This window comes from Rhipicephalus microplus, chromosome 9 (genome assembly GCF_043290135.1).
Source record: "Rhipicephalus microplus isolate Deutch F79 chromosome 9, USDA_Rmic, whole genome shotgun sequence".
NCBI classification, from domain to species: Eukaryota; Metazoa; Arthropoda; class Arachnida; order Ixodida; family Ixodidae; genus Rhipicephalus; species Rhipicephalus microplus.
In genome coordinates, this window is record NC_134708.1 from 102,424,466 (window position 1) to 102,447,649 (window position 23,184).

Genomic DNA, 23,184 nt, shown 5'->3' on the forward strand with positions numbered 1-23,184 from the left:
ATTCAACCAGGCATAAAAATCTTGCATTGGCTCACAGTTGTTTCAATAAAAATTAAATAGACCTGCAACTACTTCGCAGCTATCATCCAAATTTGTTAGCAGATACTCTGGCTTCCGAAAACTCAAACGTTTAGTGAGAAGGCAAATTCTACATGACAGAATAGCGCAGTATGGAGCCTGTCGTCGTAGAGCGTATTGCGAGAGTCTCCAAGTCCTGCATGGCAGGAGGATAATCTGCGCTGCTTGATTCGCAACCATAGTTTTCTCCTTACTACGTACCATGAGACAAACCTCCTAAAAAGAATGAAGGTTTACCACACGCAAGAAATGCTGAACGCAAGACAGGCGCAAGCCACAAGCGTCTTGCCTCCGTGTCACGTACTATTTTCGCCATTTTTCGTGAAAAAACACACGCATAGTATTGCCTATATACAAGTTTTTTTTTTGTTGGATTCCAGCCGAAGCGGCTCTTGCTGCGCATCGGCACGGGGCAGCAGCCGTGATCGTATCGAACCATGGCGGCCGCCAGTTGGACGGGACTCCAGCTACGGTGAGTGAGGCATCTGTGGACGACCGTGAGTGAGGTTAAGCGTGCGCGGAACCGACGGATGAAAAGGATGAAACAAGGAGAAAAGGCACTGTCCTGTTTGTTTACCTAGTGCTGCTTGCTTCTCGAACATGCAGATGGGGCCAGCTATAGGAATGTGTGTTCGTGTGAAGCGCTAATTCGAGCTACACTGGTACAGTGAGAAGAAAGAAGGAGAGAAGCGCTTAATTTCAACTAAGCATTTTTTTAGAAAGGCGAAGACATATCTAGGTGAATAAACGAAAGCAAGACCTTGACAAGACGTCGTTCCAATGCGCGTTGCACTTACGCGTTATGAAGATGTATTAAATCGCTGAAAGTGCTATTTTAATTTTCTTTTATAGACAAGCTATGATGATACAAAAAAAGCGCTTGACAAGAGTCTCAGCGCATCGCAATTATGCTGCGATAGCAGCGAATATATTAGCAGTTGTTCGATTCCCAGAGATTAAAAAGAGAATAGAGTAATATGCTGACACCACATAAATAGTTCTGGGTAAAAGTGCAAAAAGTGCCTTTCCCTCGGTAAAACTGTGTGCGCAGGCGTCACTTAGAAAGTAGCCAGAGGACATTCTACGTGCATTATCACTCGCGCAGAATCTCCTGTGTCAGTGGCATGTGAAGCATTGTGCTTGTATACAGCGCTGTCGCTGTATAGCTTGGGGAGCATGCACTATATGTAGATGGACGAAGTGAACATCTACAGCCGTGGCGACGCTGTCAATGCGCAGTGTTCCTGCTGCAGAACATTCAAGTTCATTGCGAAAGTAGCCCAAAGGCAATGTACGGAAACCTTCAGCAGTAGAAAAAATTGCATAATCTTGGTGAGTTTTTCAATAAGGAGAAAAAATTGTAGTACTTTATCAACAGCTACCCACCACGGTGGCCCGATGATTATGACGATTGACTGCTGAAAGGACTTCGCGGGGTCGCATTCAGGCTACGGCGGCAGCTTTTTTAATTCAGGGTAGAGGCCTGTCTGCTTTGCGTAAAGTCTGCGTTAAAAAACACAAGTGGTTGAAATATCCAGCTACCTTTCACTGCTGCGTGTCCCATAATATATCACTGTTTTGGGAAGTAAACGCCAATGATATAACCGTGGTGTGCATGCTACTGCCATTCATATTAGCAGCCTGTCCGATTCGAGAGATGAAGCTTCGTGCATTCTTTTACAGCCATTTTTGGTTTCATGATAGCTGATATTTCCCGACACAGGCATGTATACGTACGAGGCGCATCGATATCTACGAGTGACATTGCTCCTAGCTGCTGCCTTTACACCTTCGCAACAGTGAAATGAGAGATGGAATAAGGTTAAGAGAAAGAAAGCCAATCAGGGCAGTGCATGGTAGGCCACCCTACACCAGGAAAGGGGAATCAAAGTTAGAGAGGAGGACAGAAAAGCACTATTGCTGCCAACGTAACAGCAGTTATGCGTTTGACACCACAAACGGTGAGTCTGTATACTATAAGTAAACAAGACCAGTGCTTTGGCTGCTTTGTGCAACTTGTATTTCTGGTTCCATTCACTCCATGTGCGATCACCGTGGTGGTGCAGCAGCTGTTCGCAGGCAATGGCCTTCAGTAAGCAAAGTCCTGTAATCCGCACACTGTCGTAAACTTCTGCCACTGGTCTCAAACTTGTAAAAGTGACTGTGCCGCCGAAAGTAATCATCACGAAATACTTTTTCAGTACGACGGCTAGATGACCATGACGCTGTGCAATCAAAAACCGTACCCACGGTGCGTAGCCTTGCGCGGTAATATGCATTTACCTCTTGGGCGCTGCCTGATATCTTAATCTGATGTGTTGGAAGGGGGGAAGGGAGAGCTTTACAACCTTTATTAGGTGAGCTCGTGTGTGTGTACGTATGCGTGTATGTATACACATGCAAAATTGCAAGATTTAGTAGAGGGCATGCCATCTGCCAGCCATTCCCCTTCCCTTCACTCTGGCATTGCCATGGATGCATACAGGGGAGATTCAGACACGTGAACAGCCTGGTGCACTGTTTTTATTACACTCTTACTTTGGAGACAATACCAAGATGCTAGAAAGTTTCTTAACTGTATCAAGGATCAATACATTGGCTCTCTGCCAACGTCAAGATGCTATACCACTTAGAACGACATGCCAAGCAGGAGAGATTGTTGATGCCGCACTATGCACGTTTCTTTCTATCGCCATACCCCGTGGCAACAGACAACAGTTCTCCGATACTTCGAAGCCACTGACACAAATGTTGCAGATTGACGTCCTTCCCGAGGTAGTGGCTGCCGTGGGGAACAAGATGGAGGTGTACCTGGACAGCGGAGTGCGCACGGGCGCTGACGTGGTCAAGGCGCTCGCTCTGGGAGCTCGGATGGTCTTCGTGGGACGGCCGGTGCTTTGGGGACTCGCGTACGACGTAAGCTAGCTGAGTGTTTCAAGCGAAGCGCGTTATGACCTATGAGTTCACAAATCGGTGGCAGCGTTGTCGTACGCAAAACACTCGGTGCCCATCGGGTACAGAAACGCGGCCTTCATAAGTGTGCTGGTTACAAGCGTATTTTCAAGCGCCCTTTTTCTACAAATGATCGCATTCTTAACAGCGATCATAATCACTTTCATCTTTTGTAAAGTTTTAGTTTCATGTTCATACACTATTTTGTTGCCTGGCTACAGCGCATTACATCCCGTGCGGGCACCGGTTCCTGAATGTCATTGAATAAACAGGATACCAGCTGCCTAGGTGAGTTCTCATGCCCCACCCACAACCAATTACAAACATTTCGCTTTTGCCGGGAACAGAAAGACAGAAAGAAACAATGATAGAGTGAGGAAAGGATAGGCAGGTTAAGGAGAAATATTTCCGGTTGTGTTGATAGCTAGTGTCATCATTAAAATAAAAATTGTAAGTGGGACTATTGTTGAAGGCTGTGCGAAGCGGTGCGTGAGGCAGGCCCCATTTGTTGGATATGTAATTCCAAATAAAAGAAGATCATTTATGTTGGGTAAGTGTAACTAGGGTTACGAAACCGCCACTCAATGATGCTTCAAGTCACTCGCAGTTGATTAAGATGCCCATTCCTTGCACCACTTTGCAAGCAGCGCTGGATAATTTCTGTGCCTATAAAATGCGAAACAGCTTCATCGAACAGACAAAAAGGCTGTATACTGTTCAATATCTGGACAACATGACATCCATTGTTAGTACCAAACTGGTACGTGTAATAAAAAAATAGAAGGAGCTACAGGGAGGCGGTAAGAAGGTCACAGATAAACTAAGAGCGGTGGTGTAGTAACATATTGAACAGAACATTCAAGTAGAACATGGCCGTTTCATGTAGACCATAAGAATAATTATGTGCCAAGCCCGGTAGGCATAGCTTCTTAGGTCCCCTTAGAGGGCACCTCATCTAGTGAAATAACGAATCGTAGTAGGAATCTGGAATTTGTGGCGCCTCAATAAAGAGCAATATGCCACGAGAAATTCGCTGTTTCTTTAGAAGCAGATAAAAACATATTTCAAAGCGGTGCAAAGCCATGATGCGAGGAGGAGAGCTTGAAACACTTGCGGCTCGCTCCGTGTACCCTTCACGAGCCAAATGTATTCCCTGGCTTCTTCGGCACGTGCGTAGGTAGATAACATGGCCCAAATGCATATACAAGTCATGTGGCACACAGAGCCACGAGTGCATGGCCTGCCGAAACTAGGGAGCGTTTATGTGTACACCTCCGTTCTATGTTCGGAGGTGCGTACATGAAGCTCGCTATTCGACCATTCCAGCGACTATAGGCGGCGCAACGGTACGTCTAAATGGAGGATGAGACGGTGATGCCACGAGCGTGCACGTGAGCGTCGCAGGGCGTGTAGACGCGTTCATTGGTTCATGACTACTGAGAGACCGAACTGCGTCACCAGATTATCACCATGTGACAGTTTCGGAGAACGGCTGCATGGCGCCGCCTGCGTCGTTGGAAGGACCGAATTGCCCTGATCACACTTGAAAGCTTCTTATAATCCTGATCACTCTTGTATCACCCGTGACGTGCTGCTGAGACAATTGACTCGCAAAAGAGACTGAATTTTCGCCTCAATGTTTGCTACCTAACACTACTTTGTTAATGCCAGGGCAAACAAGGTGTCGACAAAGTGTTCCAGATACTCAGGCAAGAACTGGAGAGGACCATGCAACTGATCGGTGAGTTGTCTCCATGTTTTCTCATTCTATTTATTGTACACTTGACATAACTGTAGCGTTTCTGGAATTAAATACCTAAGTCAAGCTTCTGCACCAAGTTTACCTTTGTGTTTGACTAGGCGTTACGGATTGCGTCAGTTCTCGTGGTCGTCACTGCGTAGACTTCATCGCAGCCTGATGAAATTGTGGTTTTCTGCAACCCATCATTTGAGGGCTTTTTATTTCTCTGTGACGCCAGTGACTGCGTTAGGGAGTGAGCACTTCTACGCTTCCTGATCAAGCATATATTACTGACGCAAAGAATTAGTGAATTAGGCTGTATGTGATGATGCACCTTATGTTGCTACCATTTTGACCTTCTTGTCACTGCCTTCCACCTTCCTCGATATGTTCTCATCCCCCTCAACACAACCGACCGCCTACTTAAATGGCACAATTTGGAAGAAACAAAGAAAGCTTCTCTTGAAATATACTTGCAAGAGTGAGAGTAAACTTGTAGTGCCGAAACGAAAAAAAAGAAAAAACCCAGTCACAAAAATAAACCAACGAGAAAGAGCGAAGAATAACTAAACCGAACTGTGCACTGCAAAAAATTGTTGAAAGGCTGCATCTGGTTGTGATCTTGTGCTTGCCGGTTCTCAATGTGCCTCGGGCCACCGAAATTGTCGTCGCAGTGGACGAAAAGAGCCTGCGCCGACCAATTAAGGGGACACCCTTCCCTCACGCGCGGAAGCGCGGGCTTCTTTCGCCTACAGCGGCGACATTTGTGGGTAGCCCAACGCACGTCGAGTACCAGCAAGCACAAGATCATAACCAGATGCAGGCTTTCAACGATATCAGGCCGTGTACAGTTTGGCTTCGTTATGTCTCGCTCTTTCTCGTTGGCCTATTTTTTTAGCAGCGCTTATTGTTTCTTGTTCTGTTTTTGTTCTGTACTTACGAGTGGCGTGGCAGTAAACAAGTTTAAACGTAGACGTTAGTGTAATCATGGCTGGGCTAGAGGAGCGGCAGGCGCTTGCCGCTCGTCCTGCCCAGCCGTTGTTTAACCCAATTCCTGACGAAGGAAGGATCTCTTCGCAAACTGTTGGGAAATAAATGTATACATCTATTGGGGCACCACTTCATGTAGGTTATAACCCATATATATACACACACACACACACACGCACATATATAAATATATATATATATATATATATATATATATATATATATATATATATTAAAAGAGACAGAGAGGGAAAAGACACAGATAATAGCACTACCACTTCGTTCCCTTAAGGTCGCAAAATACCTTCTTTCTTTCCTTTTTTTTGTGTTCTCATTCTAGGTTGTTCCGACATCAGGCACCTGTGCGAGGACTTCCTCTTAAGAAATAACCGCTCTTTGGTGCATTGCAATTCATGTAAACTTTGAAGATGTTGATGGATTGGTTGTACAGCCTGGAGGTGATCTACGCGGTCAACATGAATTTCGGCCATGACACCAGAAGTACTAATATAAACTTAAGTGTACGCCTGCTTCCTTCAACGGACAGTTATATATTTGTGTCCATTGCGTTGTATTGCTTGCGGTAAACGAAAGAGCATTGGTGAAGTAGATCATCATGTGTTGCCAGCAGTTTTCATCTCACGGTTTCATGTGAAAACTTGAAAACATTACAAGAAGCGCATACTGCAGCGAGTTTAATGGTTGTGTTCATTCGAAAGTTTTGCAACTCACCGTTGATATAATACGTCAGTACTCCTTAGGCTTAAATATAGGCTAAATACTGTCTCAGTTGCAAATTTTTGCTTGCTGTAATTAAAGAGGCTGTGAGAAACTAGTGCGGGAACTACTTGGAACATAATGCAGGTAAAGGCATCGCTGCAATGTTGAGGACAGAAGAAACTTGACTGAACAGACAACTGAGGTTGTCTGTGTAGTCCAGTTTAAAATACGAATGCATTTCTTATGCCTAGTTCACACTGAAACATCCGCTTTCTACAGCGACCGAAATTCCCCTGCCGCCGAAACGCAGCGTCGTTCGCACTGGACGCGCCCCGCGCCGCCGAATATGCCATCTACTACGGGGCGGACGCGGGATGGATGCGCTGTCACCCGGTTGTTGCCGCGGCTCGCAAACGCGCTTACGCTATCCGGTGGTGTATACTTCGACGATTCTCGTACGCAAGAAGCAAAAAAAGACAGTACTGCTTACTTTACTGGCAAGTGGCTGTCTTGTAATGCACGAAGAGCAGAAAAACCACCGACGCCAGCGGCGTTGGTAGGTTCGTTTTGCTTTGCTAGACCGCAACAAGCTCGGTCACGCCAACAGCAACCTCGGTCACCTCTTTCACGAAATACGGAGGTGAAGTAGGCACAGAGCAGGTTAAACTCCCATTGGTTTCAACATTCAGTTACGTGCACTGCTGCATAACAAGTGAGTAGGGCTTGGCCGCCATTTTTCAAAATTCCTTGACTAGCGCTCCTATTAGTCCGCGGTGACCGATTCGGCGGCAGACGCCGCAAAAATCGGTCCGAGAGCGATCGGCGCGGAGAGGGCCCTTTCGGCGGATCTCGCCGCCGCCAGACCGGATTCGGAGCACTTTTGGCGGCCGGATTGCTCAGTGTGAACGTGGCCTTAGTCAGGCTATAGGCTATGTCAAGCGCCCATCGGGATCCGTGCACCACCCTCTTCCATAGCAACAGCTGCGCGTGCGCACGTGCCTAGCAACCGGAGCCCTTACCATGCCACGCTTCGGCGTAGGCACGTGTCAGCAACAGCTGCGGGCGCGCGTGCCTATTATCACCCCTAGCAACCGGGGCCCCAGCCTCCTTGACTTGAACGCGACTTGCCACCGTCTCAATGCAGTGCGATTGAAATGCGTTTGTAGCGTTTGTGCTGCCAGTGCTTGTGTGGTGTTTTTTTTTTACCCATGTATGCTAAAGCCAGAAACGCATACCACCTTTCTTGCTACAGAAAAACGCCACGTGCAACTAACAGTGCTGTTGGCGGCACGGTGTAAGGAAAAAAAGCATTATTCTCCGATGCTGGGTTCTCACGTTCCACACGCCTCTATGGATGCTAAGCAATGCAATCAGATTTCCTCACGATCCCGTTCGGGGGTGTAGGGGCCTTTTTTTTTATGGGCGAATATCCTGTTTAGAGAAATTTATTCTCACAGACAGTGAACATCAATTACAATCCAACAGAACATTGCGACAGAACACAACATCCACAGACACACCAAAAGTTGTTACAAAAAGATATGTACCCGTTTACCCCTCGTAGTCGTAGTCGTAGTCGTAGTCGTAGTGTGTAACCAGTCTTACCTTTTGACCTGCAAGGTGGTGCTGGTGGGAGATTTCTGCTGTGCGTTGTTGAACAATATAAAATTCGCAGCGTGCACATTAACTAAAAGCCAAATTCTCCTGTCTCTCATTCCCCATTAGCAACCATTGGAATGTACATTGAGCACTATCTGACAAAAAAGGGTTGCTACGTTATACTCGCTGGGCGTAACCTTCTTGGTTTTAGGAACGTTTAGCGAGCGTTGGACCGCAGTGCCATGAATACAGTGAACTAGTATATACCATGAACTCGAGGTGGTTAAAGGTGGGAAGTTGACAAGAAGCGCAAGCCGTAAGAAAGTGTGCATGTGCCACCTCTCGTTTCGTCCTTGAAATGTCCGCTGGATGGCGGTGCTTCTATATCCGGAATATACGATGAAAAAAACGCGAGATGGTGGTACTTGGAGTGTTGACTAGGTGGACGAACGGAGACACAGACAGATGCATGAACGTACGCACAGATGGCTGCACGGACGGATGGACGCATAAATGGACGCAGGGGCGGATGCATGGATGAACGTAAGGATGGATGCACGGATGGATGTGTGGACGCACGAACAGACGCACGCGTGGACGGGTGGATGTACGCATGGACGGTCACACAGTCGGTCGCATGGATGTACGGCAGCAGAAATTCGGTGGTGTGAGCACCGTCTGTGGAAATTCTTGAACATGTTCCCGTTGCAGTCCACCACATTTGCCGAACAGTGTAAGGCTGCATCTTACAACTGCCCAAATTGCCAATCACCTTATGACGCCTCATTTAAGGAATGCCCGAAAATAAGGCGCGAAATTTTCGTTTTGAAGAAAATGGTTAGGGACTATTCGACTCACCGGAAAACAGCTGCTGTCGTCAAGTCACATTGTTTTCGTCGCAGACGCCCATCAAGAAAGTCTCCCTACCGAAGCATGCTTGCAGCAAATCCATTTTTTGGTGGAATCTACATTGTTAGCAACGCCGAAGTCAAAGAACACGTTCACTCTGAATACTACACCCGAAAAAGAGACTGTGGAATAAGCATGACCATCACTTCCAAGAATAACAGCTGTGGATAAGGTGCAAAGCGCACCGGTGGCACCACACTCCGCATCTCGCCCAGATGAAGCTAGAGAGCGTGACCGTCGAATTTCGACGATGATCAAGTTTTCATTGATGCAATACGCAGCCTTATAGGTGATATGAATACCCCAGCAGCACGATGCGCCGTGCAAGTATTCGATGCTCTGAGTCCAGTGCTTGCCAACCTTGCGTAAACAAAATGGCTCGCCCGCCGCCTTCATTCCGCGAAGAAGTGCGTAGTGTGATGGTCTTCCAGTGGAATGCCAGAGGACTGAAAACAGATTTCCTGTTTTCACCGGCATGTTTTCGGCAATAGATTTCCTATATTAGTAATATGCGAACCAAACCTGTCAGAACCGATCAAGCTCTCTGGTTACGAATCATCGACCTGTTGTGAACCCAGCAAACTAATTGTAGGTATTCGCTCAAATCTAACCTACATGCCGCAGTTGGTGCAGCCCCACAACGAAAATCAGTGTGTGTGCCTCCGCGTTACAAAACAGAAGGTAGCCTTCACGTTTATTGGAGCTTACATCTCCATCTCTTCAATTCGACGGTGAAAGACTGCATGACATCTTGACGGCTACACCTGGTCCCAACATTATCACTGGCAATTTTTGTGCTAATCACTTCTTTTGAGGTAGCACGAAAATTGATTCTAGAGGCCGGAAACTTGCTCACTTCACCTCACGCCACGAACTTCACACTATGAATGACGGTGATCCAAAGTATATACATGATTTCAGTTACGCACAAGTTACAACAGCAGTTTAGATTGGGCGCTGGTGTCATGGCAATTCACTCAAGAAGTGCGATGGTTCACCGATATTGAGACTCACGGCAGTGACTATATTCCAACGTAATTGAAAGACACAAGTTTTGCAAATTCCTCTTCACAGTTTACAGAAAAGTTAGTAGGTCAATATATAGGACGATGGAGTATGAGGCTTCCGAAGGTGTCACGTGCTGTCTGGAGGAGGTTATCAGAAATGTAATGGAAGCGGTTTAGAGCACCATTATGCACACATCAAAACGCACAGAGTTTGATGCGGAACTTGAGTGACTACGCATGATTTAGAGGCGACTGAGAAGAGGCGCAGGCGAACTAATTTAATTCATGGCCGCAGAGATGCTCGACCTTTACAAAATAAAATCCAACGTCGAATGGACAAGCTGGCAGGCGAATGGTGGAGGAAATTTGGCGAATCACTGGGTCTTTGCAAACCGATGTCCCTTATATGGCGAACGGCACGTGGTCTTGGGTGGAATCTACAACTACGACATCCATTCAGCACACTGGCTCTCCAACAAGGCCGCCTTGAAGTTGACATTGCCGAAGATTTCTGCGTGAGGATTGCGGGTGATGTGGTGACCATGAGTTATGAGGTTCTCGGCGATGCTCTTGAGTGCGGATCCCTGAACTAAATGTGCTTTTCTCACTCAAAGAACTCGACAGGGCCCTATCTTCCTGCAGGCATTCATTCTCACCTGGGCTGGATGGCATCACCTATGCTGCATTATGCCATCTTGGAGGACTGGGTCGGGGCCTGCTACCGGAATGCTACAACCAGTCATGGGCTGACAGTGTCGTTTCTCATAGGTGGAAATCCAGACATTTGGTACCGATCTTCAAGCCTAGAAAATCGCCGCTTGACCTCGCATCATACCGATCAATTGCGCTGTCTAGTTGCGTTGAGAATATAAGGGAAAAAATGGTCCTCACACGCCTGGAATGATCGCTAGAGTGCTACAATATATATCCAGAAGCTACGGCTGATTTTCCACGAGGCCGTTCTTCTATAGACAATGACGGTGACCTTGTGACCTCTGTTCAACAACAGAACTCCCTCAAGCGCATATCCGTTGCTATGTTCCTCGACGTGAAAGAGGCCTATGACACCGTAATGCACGACGCCAATCTCGATGCCTTGGAAATAATTGGAATTGGTGGGAGAATATTTAAATGGACTTGGAGCTACTCATTGAAGAGATCCTTTTTCATGCACACTGCAGAAGGCCGCACCATACACCATTACAGATCTCGTGGCGTCCCACAGGGTGAAGTTCTCAGCCATACTTTGTTTAACCTTACGATTATTGGAATTCCCCGAGTTCTGCCTCAATAATTGAACATTTCTGTGTACGCCGATGACATCTGCATCTGGGCTGCAGCAGTGACGTGACCCCAGGTACGGGCAAGGCTCCAAAAAGCAGCGACAACAACATCGAAGTATCTCCGTGCTCGAGAGCTACGTATTTCCCGCGAGAAATGCGCCTAAGTTCCTTTCACTAGCAAGGCGATGTTCTGGTATCCCGTTTCCATCAAGAATGTCAGAATTTCGTATACGAGACGTCATCGATTTCTGGGCATCATTATTGACAGAGATCTTTCGTGGAATGCTCACATCACGGACTTGAAAAACAGGCTCAGCTCTATTGCCCATGTAATGAAATTTCTCGCCGGTAAAACGTCAGTAAAATCCGTGTCAGCCATGCTTTAACTGTACAGAGTGCTCTTCTTGGGGTATTCTCGGTATTGCCCACCCATGCTTTCGAAAGTCGGAAAAACCAACACCCTGGTTCTGCAAAGCATTCAAGGCCAATTTCTTCGCACATGTTTGGGACTGCCTAAGTCTGCTAACACGGTCGCAACTATCGCCGCTGCCAAAGACGACCCGATTACTTCCTTTATAACTGCCGACACACTCCAGGTGCACATTCGCCATATATCCGGACTGCCTAGCCACCACCTTTATAGCCTGCCACTGGAAAAAACGAAGGCAGAGTTCTGCAGAGTGGTGGCGGCTAACCAGCATTCCTTCTCCTGGAGATTCTCACCTACAGTCATACCGCTTTGCCCGGAGTGGTGCCCGCAAAGACCACCTGTACACCTTGAAGTCCCGGGGATAACCAAAAGGCTAGCCTGTCATATGCAGCCCTCAAGCAGATCTGATTGGACGTTTTGCATATATCAAATGAAAACGAAACTCATATCTATACAAATGGTTCAGTCTCTAGAAGTTCCACGGGTGCTTTTGTGATTCCATCTTGGTCAATCACCGTCAAGTTAACGACTTCACACATCACAACATCAATGGGCTCCAAGCTCGCTGCCCTTTTAGCCAAAATTAGATTTGTTATGCGAGAATCTTCTGCTAAGTGGGCTATCTTCTGCGACTCCAAGGCGGCTCTTCAACGTATATGAAGTCTACGACATGGTAACTACCATCAGATCGTATCTCAAATCAATGAAACCTCTCATCGCGCCACTAACAAAGGGCATGTTATTATCTTTCATTGCCTACCTGCTCACTGTGAAGTTGGTGGTAACCACCTCGCCGACAATGCTGGCCATCGTGCTCATGACGTAGCACCCACACTGCTTATACCCCTTTCAAGGGTCGATGCCGCAAAAGAACTTCAGCGCACCGTGCATAATTCTGCGCTTATGCATTGGAATCATCCACTTAGCTCCACTCCATGCCCACAGAATTTCACTTCATTACTCAAATCACAGCTGCCATCAAAGACTTCGCGACGGGACGCTACAATGCTGTGTCGGTTGTGGGTCGGCGTTTCCTTTACCAATTCATTCAGTTATCGTATTGGTATGGCGGACTCCCCATCTGTGATAACTGCCATTGCGTAGAAACTATCGACCATGTCCTGTGGCGCTACCCAGAATTTGAAGAACTCCGGACTCTCCAATGTTCCTAAGGAGGCTGGATGACCGACCCTTTACTCTAGAGAAGATCTTGGGAGCATAGCCTTCACGTACTTCAGCCCCGAAAGCCACACCAGCCCTTCTACAATTCTTGAGGGCAACATCACTGTGCGACCGCTTGTGAAACTTCAACTGTGTGTGCGGTGTGCGTGCTATGTGCAATGTCTATCTCTTCCTCCGCTCTCTCTCTTTTTCTCTTCAATTCCTCTCTTCCTTGCGTAGGGTAGCAAACTGGATCCGACTTAGTGTAGTTAACCTCCCTTTTCTTCTGACATTTTTTCTCTCTCTGTCTTCCCTTATTTGGCAAAATATATTCAAATAGGTTTTGTTTTGAGCTACATAAAAGTTATAAACATTCCCTTGTACTTTATATGCGGTTCTTCTATGTGAAAAACGAAAGAAAGACTTCTCTTACCACGAAAAAAGAACTTGAAAACGTGCTTTGAGTTTCGACATTAGGAGCTGGTAAAAGAGGTGAGCGGAAGTTTTTTTTTTTTTTTTTTTTTTGAGGGTGGGGGTACGACGCTTACAACTTTGAAACAGTCTATAGGATCAATTTTATCACCCATTTGCCGACGCATTTATCCACTTTTCTTTAGTACTTGCCCGATGAGGGTAAAACATGTACTGTACCTACATTATCGCCATACCAATTATACACTGTAAAAAAATACTCCCCGGTAGAAGCAAAATGCCTGTCCTCTTGCGACCCCCTATTCTGACCAATTTTTCCTCCGGTTCTCCGGAGAAAAGTTTTTACTCCATGTGGCCAAAGGAATGGCGTAGCACAGCCTGGGTACACTTAACAGATATTTTACTTCAGCTAACCGGAGCAACTGCATGAAATCACCAGAGTACTTTTTACCAGCATTTCACTTCTGGTGGCCGGACGGACTGCACCTTCGGAGAATTTTTCACGGGTTTGTTATTTCGGCTATTCAGTGCTTTTGCCTGGCACCTCCGTAGCATTTTACGAATGTGTTTACTTCGCCCGGATAGAATTTGAGTGAGATGGATCACTACTTCTTTAAAGCGTTGTCTCCGCCGCTTACTTATTTTGCGCTGATTATGTGTCACGAAATGGTTATAACAAGAAATTCATTTTCACAAAGCTCTAGAAGATGGGGGTGAAGAAAAGACTTGAGTCCTCATTGTTTCATTCGGCCGAAATTAGCCGCTATTTCTGGTTGAGGATAGACATTTCAGGAAAAAATGACAAGAAGAAACAAACGTGCAAAAAGCCACGAAATAACAAAACACAAGACAGATAACATGAAACTAACAGGGCTGTAGTTATGAACGCATCACTTTTTCACAATACTGCAAAATGATGCACGAGGGACGAAGAAAATGTTCCCTCCGGGAACTATTCACCATCCCCCAAGGCTCATTCACCAAAATCATTGGCGACGCAAAAGTTCAGCTGATTACGTCCTGCACAATTTAGCACCAAAACTATTGCTTCGCGAAAACTTAAAATCATGCGAGACGCACAAAAGCTGAGGGCACTGAAGCCACGGGTACTCATTAAATCCTATTGTAGTGGAGCATACGCACCGACGCATATGCGCCTTCGGAAGAGAACGAAAAGCACCGTGCTCTGATTGCGCGAGAGCCTGTGGGGCTTTTGCCAGACTTGCCGTGCGGCCATTTTCCGCTGCGACCTCGTCGCGACTTTTCTGGACGGAAAATGGCCGTACGGCAAGTCTAGCAAAGGCAGCATAGGTTCTCGCGCAATCGAAGCGCGGGGTTTTTTGTTCTCTTCCGAAGGCGCATATGCGTCGGTGCGTATGCTCCACTACACTATACATTTTTCGAGCTCATGAGAACAACCTGGTTTTTAAAACGACCACAAAACAAACAAACAAACAAACAAACAAACGAAAAGCCAATCTCATGTACTCCGGTGTCAGACCACCGTTACATGATAAAAATACAACACCGTGACGCGAAGCAAGTTCAATATGGTAGACGGAAGTTTCTAATATCGCATAAATTGATAGCTTATCCACTTTTGCCTAAATATTCAAAAGCATTTTTTTACTAAAAGGGGTGACTTTGGTGCTCTAGAAGACAGCATCAGAAATGCCTGTATCCATCAGTTCTTTTTCCTCAAATATTATTGCTAATTAGCTCATCGTCAAATCAGGGGCTTAAAGTTGCAAAATAGTCTTTTGCAAAATTGTCCTTTGCAAAATTAGCTTCGACAAAAGTTGTTGGCGACGTCGTTGTTTCTTTTTTCTTATTTTGCGCGGCCCACTCTGTTTTAATATTGGTAGTAGTCAGCAATTTTCACAGTATACTTATTGCTTCGAAACGAACAGCGTCCAACACAAAATAAAGAAAAGTTCACTACTACGTAACCAAATAAATTAGCAATAAAAGGCACGAACATTACCTCAACTATGCCAATTTCATTTTCATCATAAACCACCAGAAATAATGCAAAGTCGACCAGCTAACTCAGCATATAGATAAAGCAAACGTCCGGAGGTCACGTAAAAAGATACACGTGGAGACGTAACCAAAGGTCCACCAGGATTCCAAGAATTTTCTTTTCCCCGTTCTGTTCACAGGCAAGCACTGTCGCATAGTCCAGGTCAGAATTACATCACGTATTCGAGCACTGTTCATCAAAGAAAGAAGGAAAGAAAGAAAGAAGAGCTTTATTCTCGGAGAGAAAGGGGACATGAAGATTAACATTTAAGACAGTTTTATCTGTTTAGTCGGGAACACTAGACTTCCGCAATCCATCTACACTTGCCCCCCCCCCCCCCCTAAAAAAAATTCTGCGTTCCCGGCCATTGTGAAAGGACTGAAAAACATGGAGCAGCGTGGTAATACTGTGTCCCATCATCAACACAGAAAATACGGATAGTTTCTTGAGAACTTGCCATCTCTTTTCTTTCTTTCACTACCGTACCCCCTTCGTCTTATGACGTTGAGCCGTGCAGTGATTTGGGTTGCAGGAATACGTAATTATAATTATTTTTAAACTACTTCACTAGCTCTTTCTTCCACAAAAACTTCGAGCGCCCCGCAACCCCTTTTGCCAAGAAACCTCTCCCTTCTTTTTGCATTCTTTGCCACTGGCCTTGTCAGCTCTTTCCCCCATTCCCTTTCTTGACCTGAAAGCCCCACGTGCCCTGCAGGGGCACTTATATGTCTAGATCAATATCTCACATACCACTCATGCATTCAAAAGGCCCTTTTCACCAAATTTAGTGTGTATATACATTTAAAAGGCTGTACCAAACACAATCTCCTGCTCAATTCGCTACAATTATAAAAAAAATGACATTGATTTCAGTTCTTCATGTTTTATAGTCAACGTCATAGTTTACTTTACGTTTATTAGTTTACATCCTATGTTATTGACGTACAGCATAGATCAAACTAAATTATACGTAATGGTAGACCTCGACCTGGCGTTTAAGTTATGGAAAGCGTACAAATGTTACTTGTGATGTATACTGAAAAGACCAAAACTTTTTTACCCAGTTAGATTTACTCATAAGAACTCTTACTTTCTTTACAGAATCAACGCACCACTATGATGATTTTTATTATTGCATGTCTAATCAGCTCTCGAAGTATGAAAATGATGTGAATAAAATTACCGCAGTTATGTTAAGAAAACGCGATGTCTAAATTATGCATTAATGGAATTCCCACTGATTATGTAATGGCTTTCTCAAACATAAGCCCACTCTTGATAACTCGCTTTTTGGTTATAAACCCAGCATTACCCGATGTTGGCACTACCTCACAGGAATAATCAAAATGATTCAAGAACAGCTCACTCACCAGTTTTACGCCACACCTGGAGCAACCGCTGGCACGCTCACCAGACACGAAATCACTATGCGTCGTTCGCCACCCGAAACCATCACACGATTAAAGTTCCCACAACTCCCTTCTGACAATGACAACCTTTGCTGCCACTTGTAGTAGCTAGTGATATCCAAGAGGTGCACAGAACGATACCCTTTTCCCGAACGCGACCGAAAGCTTCGCACAATGCTCCCTACAATAGCTTGATCTGCACCATGTTGGTTTGTAGAAAACGAACCCAGCGAGGCTGCCTATATCACTTCTTCAAGCGCCAATGAAAGCCGCTGAGCGATGCAGCAGAGCATTCCCAGAGCATCTAGCGGAGCGATGAACCGGAGCGTTTGCAGAGCAACCACCGGAGCCTAATCGGGGAATGCACTCCGTTTTTCTCCGGTTTCTGTCGCTCGTCCCCCACAGAAGGAAAACGGGGAAAAACGAATGTATATGCTCTGGCACACTCCACTTCAGATGAGGCAACTGAAGCAGAGTGGGACAATCTTCCCACTCTGCTTTTGTTCTGTGCAATGAAAAACGAGTCCTTATATATATATATATATATATATATATATATATATATATATATATATATATATAATATATATATATATATATATATATATATATATATATATATATATATATATATATATATATATATATATATATATATATATATATATATATATATATATATATATATATATATATATATATATATATATATATATATATATATATATATAGGAAAGAAGTGTATGGCTCGTTTTTCCGTGTTTTGACACAATAATAATCAGATCTAATAGACAGTAATGCCAAGGAATGTACATGGGAAGTTATTAGAACCAATGGAATGTTAATAAGAAGAAAGAAAAGTGGGTGAAAAAATAACCAGCCAAACAACTGACCAATTATTTATCGCGTACTAACTAAACGCACGATGTCTTCCAGAACGAGATCCTCATGAATGAATGAAGTGTACACTTAAGGGTTTGTTTGTTTTGTACACAATATTGATGAGATCTAACAGACAATATTGCAAGAAGTGTATCGAGAAAGGAATTAGCAGTAATTGTAATGCAATTGTAACGAAATAAAAGTGGAAAAAAAGATAACTTGCCGTGGGCAGGAACCAAACCGGTGATTGTGAAATGACGCGTTCGATGCTCTACCAACTGAGCAATAACGGCGGCTACCGCCTCCCCCCATCCACTTTTTCGGGTATATAAGTGAATAAACGTGGGAGTGTCAGTCTGCGCCACAGGCAGCGATGGCAGCGGGTCACTATTTATCAGCCTGTTAGGCGTCACTTAGCACGAGAACATTCTGCGAGGTTGCAGCTGACCAATAATATTTCGTATACTATCTAAAGACACCAAACCAAGTCTGCGAGCACGAGACCCTCGTTAATGAATAACGGCAGCAAGTGTATACTTAAGTACTTGTTTTTTGTTGTTAGACACAATGTTAACTGTCATCAAACGGACAATATTGGAAGGTAAGTATAGGAAAAGTTCTTAGACCTTATAGTAAATTAGATGTGAAAAAGAAAAGTGGACAAAAAGATAACTTGCCATGAGCAAGAACCGAACCTGCAACCTTCGAATAATGTGCTCGATGCTCTACCAACTGAGCATTACGGTGCCTCTGTTCTCACTCACTTTAGTAGGTATAGACGCTTTTCCGCAGCTAGTTTTTTAATCAAAACTAGATGGCGCCATTGCATCGAAGCACCATGGCCTGCTCCTCCACGGCACGGTCGGGATGTTACGTGGGGCAGGTGTTGCCCTGCAGCTTACGGTGGGAAACGGATGGTGCAAATTATTCGGACGTGGGCGAGTGTAGCAAGAAAATATGTCTTGTTATATAAGCGTCTTTTTATTTGAAGATGAAGAAAAGGGGAAACGGAAGGCGCTTCTTTTTGTCTCTTGTATCGGTTGATTTGATTGATTGATAAGTGGGGTTTAACGTCACAAAACCACCATATAATTATGAGAGATGCCGTAGTGAAGGGCTCCGGAAATCTTGACCACCTGGGGTTCTTTAACGTGCAGCCAAATCTGAGCACACGGGCCTACAACATTTCCGCCTCCATCGGAAATGCAGCCGCCGCAGCCGGGATTCGATCCCGTGGCCTGCGGGTCAGCAGCCGAGTACCTTAGCCACTATACCATCGCGGCGGGGCTGTCTCTCGTATCGGGAACACGGCTAACCGCCTTCCAGTTAGCGGTTTGCCGAGCCCGGTGCGCGGCCTGGTGACGATGCGAGAGTATGCGAAACACCGGCGCTCACCGCACAGTCTGCATTGTCGACTCCTAACCCTATAATCACTGCAGCCGCTTTGCTAGCCTTCAACCCGAGAGCTGTGGTGGTGAATCGGCCGGCCATCGGCGTCGGTTAAAGGGGTCCTGAAACAATTTTTTAAGTAACCATGTAATGAATTCAATGCAAGAGCTTATAGCTTCGCAAATTGAACGCTGCAAAGTTTTTAAGAATCCGTCTTGTACGAGCGGAGTTACAAAGATTTCTCCCGCGGCGATCTGTGTAGCGACTGAGCGTGCCATCTTCAAATCAGCCAATGGCTAATAGATGGGTTTGTTAAATGTGATTTTTGAGCGCCTTTTGTCATTTGTAGAGAGAAGAGAAAACAATTTTTAGCGGAATTTTATAATTTATTGTGAATTAAAGGACGCATGCCGCGCTACATTATTTAGCTCACGTGTTGTCTGGAGCCTCTACTGCCGATAGGCAGCGTTTTCTGACCATGCTCAAAAAGTGTTGTAGGGCCCCTTTGAATGGAAAAGAGAAGGCCATTCGATAACGTGTTCAAATGTGGTAGTGCCCGTTCGCCGCTGCGGAAAACTGTGTATATAGTATATATGTAAAGTAAACGTGGGAGTGTCAGTGAGCGCCATCAGCAGCCATGGCAGCGAGTGTGCAACACTCTTTATCAGCCTGTTTGGCGTCACTTAGCACGTGAACCTATTGTGAGCTGGCAGCTGACCAATAATCCCTCCTATACTATTTAAAGACAAGAAGACTACCAAAACAAGACCCTCATTTATGAATGAAGGCAGTAAGTGTATATACCCCAGGGTCTGTTTTTTTCTTGTTAGATCTAATAATAATGAGATCTAATAATGTGAAGGAAGAGAAGTACATGAAAAGATAACTCGTCATCAGCAGCAACCGAACTTGCGACCTTCCAATGACGCGTTGCATGCTTTACTAACTGGGCTCTACCACGGCTGCTCTAGTTGAGAATGCAAGTCGGCTAATCCAAGCCTTCGACAAAAACTACTTCTTGCCTACCTTATTCAAATGACATGACCATGGCACTCAGGTATCTAGAGCGGAACTGCGCTTCGGTTGACGACCTCATCAATATCCGAACTTTATATAAAATTCGGATTATGTCAAAGGATAGGAGAACAATATAATTCAACGATGAAATTAAGCCCAGTTATCACGCATACAAGTCTCCAGAATGGTGGAACGCTATAATACCTCTATATTCTCAAGTCGAGGTATTTAGCATCAAGACGAAATGAACCATCATGATAAAACGTAATACTACCACAAACAAATTGATAGTTTCTTACAATTGCCTAACAGGAATATGCAGCAGTTGTCATGCTTTTCTTCATAAATTGGAACAAAATAAATGCAGTAACAAATAAAGAAATTACTTTCCTTCAGTTCAGCCAGAAAATTCTGGCAATGCTTCTTGCTCGTACGCGAAAAAAAAAGAACATGCGCACGCTGGAATCCCGCGCACTCTGCTGTATGGCATTGTCTCCGCTGAATGGATGTATCTGGCTGTGCCCTTTAGATCGGGTGGGGGCTCATGCCACCTAGCCATAAAGTCCAGTACTATCATTGTGTGTTTAATGATTGAATTTCACTCGCGCTTCGATTGTAGCCACCAATCAGTTAGCCTCCTTCTATTTATTTCTACCCGTTGGAAGTCCATTTTGTCTTCACTGTCTCTAAACCACAATGCGTTGAAAAATTCGGCACCATTATCTTCGACTATAGGGTGGAGCCTTTTACAGAACATTATCAAATGTTCAGCCATTTTGCCCTCTTCTCCACACGCATACATACTGTGTCTGTGCCTTTGTATTTTGATCGGTACGTCTTGGTCCGCAATACTCCCGTTCTAGCCTAGAAGAATAGAGAACTACCCCGAGAATTATCGCACATCTTTTCCCTTGATATTTCCTACTTAAAAGTTCGGTAGGTCTACAGTGATGATTTCGTAAGCCCTCCCATCTTTCAGATGTCCCTCTCTGTTTCCTTCACCTTCTTGTTAACCGATGTTTTCCTTTGGCTTGGTGTTCTGGTGTTGTCTAAATACTTGATTGACAATTTTCGAGTTCGCTTCTTTCATTTAGCATTGACATTCTTCATGTACAAGTAACTGAAATCTTTCCTAGCACAACGCTCCTCTTCCATTTTTCTCAATCGCTCCTCAAATTATATCTTCCTTGCTTCCTTGCACTCAAACAATGTCTATTCCATGTCTCCCTGTACGCCCTGACTTGGGGTGTTCCCGTGTGCTCCCAAAGCAAGTCTACCTATGCCACGTTGTTAATTTTCCAATCTTGCTTGAGCTTCTGATTTAATGCACAAAACCGCGTCTCTGTCGAAGCCCGCGTTGTATCGCTATAGGTTCAGATACCTGTTCTTCACACTTGATAACAAGCTTGTTACTTTTATAGATATTCTTTAGAAAATTATAGTTATTCCATTTTCTACATTTAGTGTGTCTAGTATTCTCCACAAGTCTTCTTGAATCACACTATCGTAAGCTCTTTTGATATCTAGAAATGCCAGCCACAGGGTCCTGTGTTCTTTTTCAGCTGTTTCAATACACTGCATCAATGAAAACAGGTTGTTCTTCAACCTCATTCGTTTACGGAACTAATTTTGTAGTTCTCCCAGCACTCCCTCATTTTCCACCTATGTCTGTAGTTTTTCCTTCGCTATCTGCATCACCAGCCTGTAAACTACTGTTGTCACTGTTATAGGACGGTAGTTGTTTATAAGGGCTTTCTCCCCTTTTCCTTAAGCGATCATGCTCGTCCTGCTTATTTCCCACCCAGTGGGAGCTTCACCATCTATTATAGCATTGCTCGCTGCCTAACTTATGTTTGCTTGAAGTTTGGTACTAGTTTCTTTATTAGAATGAATGGGATGCCATCAGGGCCTGTTTATGTGTTATTAGGAACTCTTATCTGCCTTTTTCCACTCTCGTTGTCCCAGTGGAGCCACTGAGCTAATTGCTTCATCCTCATCTGGTACGTTGCACGAAGTGATTTCTTGGTGTTTAAATTTTTCTGTCATCATCGTTTTTACATATTCCATTGCCTCATCTCCTTTTAGTCTGACCCCTTTAATTGTAGTCATAAACCTCTGTTTCATGCTTGTCTTATTACTCAGAGAACTCAGATCGTTCCAAAACTTTGCAAATGCCTTTCTATCCTTTTTGTTTACTTCTGCTTTCCATTGGGCCCCTTTCTTCTAATCTTTTTATGGATGAAATCGGACGCTTCTTTTCTGCAGCTCAAAAATTTATCTCAATTTTTTTCGACATAATCTTCCGGTTCACCCCCTTGTTTAGCATAACTGTGTTCCCTAGAAGCTTCCTGACGTCTTGCTATGGCTCGCTTACTTTCCTCATCCCACCAGCTCTTGGGTTTGTGTCTGCTTTTCCCGGTTGATTTGACTCGTACCTTAGCAAGCTCTAACTCAATCAATCGAGTTAGATTTGTGTACGTCCACTCTGTTTAGTATCCTCAGTGACTATTTCCTCAATCTCTTTAGCTGCTATTTCTAGTTGCCTTTCTGAATAAGTATTGCGGTGTGGTTGCTCGTAATGCCGCCTTTCCAATTTAATTTCTCTTCAAAAACTCAGCTTGATACGTTTGTGGTCACTACCTAAGCTTCTGAACCCATGCTCATCTTTGTTCATCACCCTTAGCCGATCACACATCCTATGTGACATTATTGCGTAATCTATCGTCGACTGCAGCCTCCCGACCTCATATGTTATCAGCCCTTCACATTTCTCGGTGCTTTTGCAAATGATTAAATCATGCATTTCACTTACATTCATTAGCATTCTGCCTGTTGGGTCAGTATATCCATCCATATCTTCCATGTGCGCGTTCATATCAGCTAATGTAATTACCTCGCACTCATCTCCTAGTTCGTATATGTCATTTCCTATGCAGTGCATCGTTTGTTGATTTTGCTTTCCGGCTTTTGCCCCTGTCCACAAGTATACGAAACCTTAGAGCATCATTTGCCCAGCCACTTACCCTTTTAGCCATAAATGTTCCTTGCACTCCTGCTTGACCCTTTGCCGGTCTGTACTTTTAAGAACGAATGCCCCAATATCACCCCCTTCCTGCTGCCTCCTGTTTCATTACAATATCTCTACGCGGTGTTAGGATTGTT

General features: G+C 44.7%; 1 protein-coding gene across 1 annotated transcript in view; it reads left to right on the forward strand.

Moving 5' to 3' along the window:
- Window positions 1-6,313, forward strand: part of LOC119164668 (L-lactate oxidase) — a 61,389-nt gene extending 55,076 nt beyond the window's left edge. The window contains exons 7-10 of the mRNA XM_037416887.2: window positions 459-550; window positions 2,836-2,994; window positions 4,702-4,771; window positions 6,102-6,313. Coding sequence (XP_037272784.2) covers window positions 459-550; window positions 2,836-2,994; window positions 4,702-4,771; window positions 6,102-6,187 — 407 coding nt within the window. The 3' untranslated portion in view covers window positions 6,188-6,313. The remainder of the gene's footprint in view (window positions 1-458; window positions 551-2,835; window positions 2,995-4,701; window positions 4,772-6,101) is intronic.
- Window positions 6,314-23,184: the final 16,871 nt, after the last annotated feature.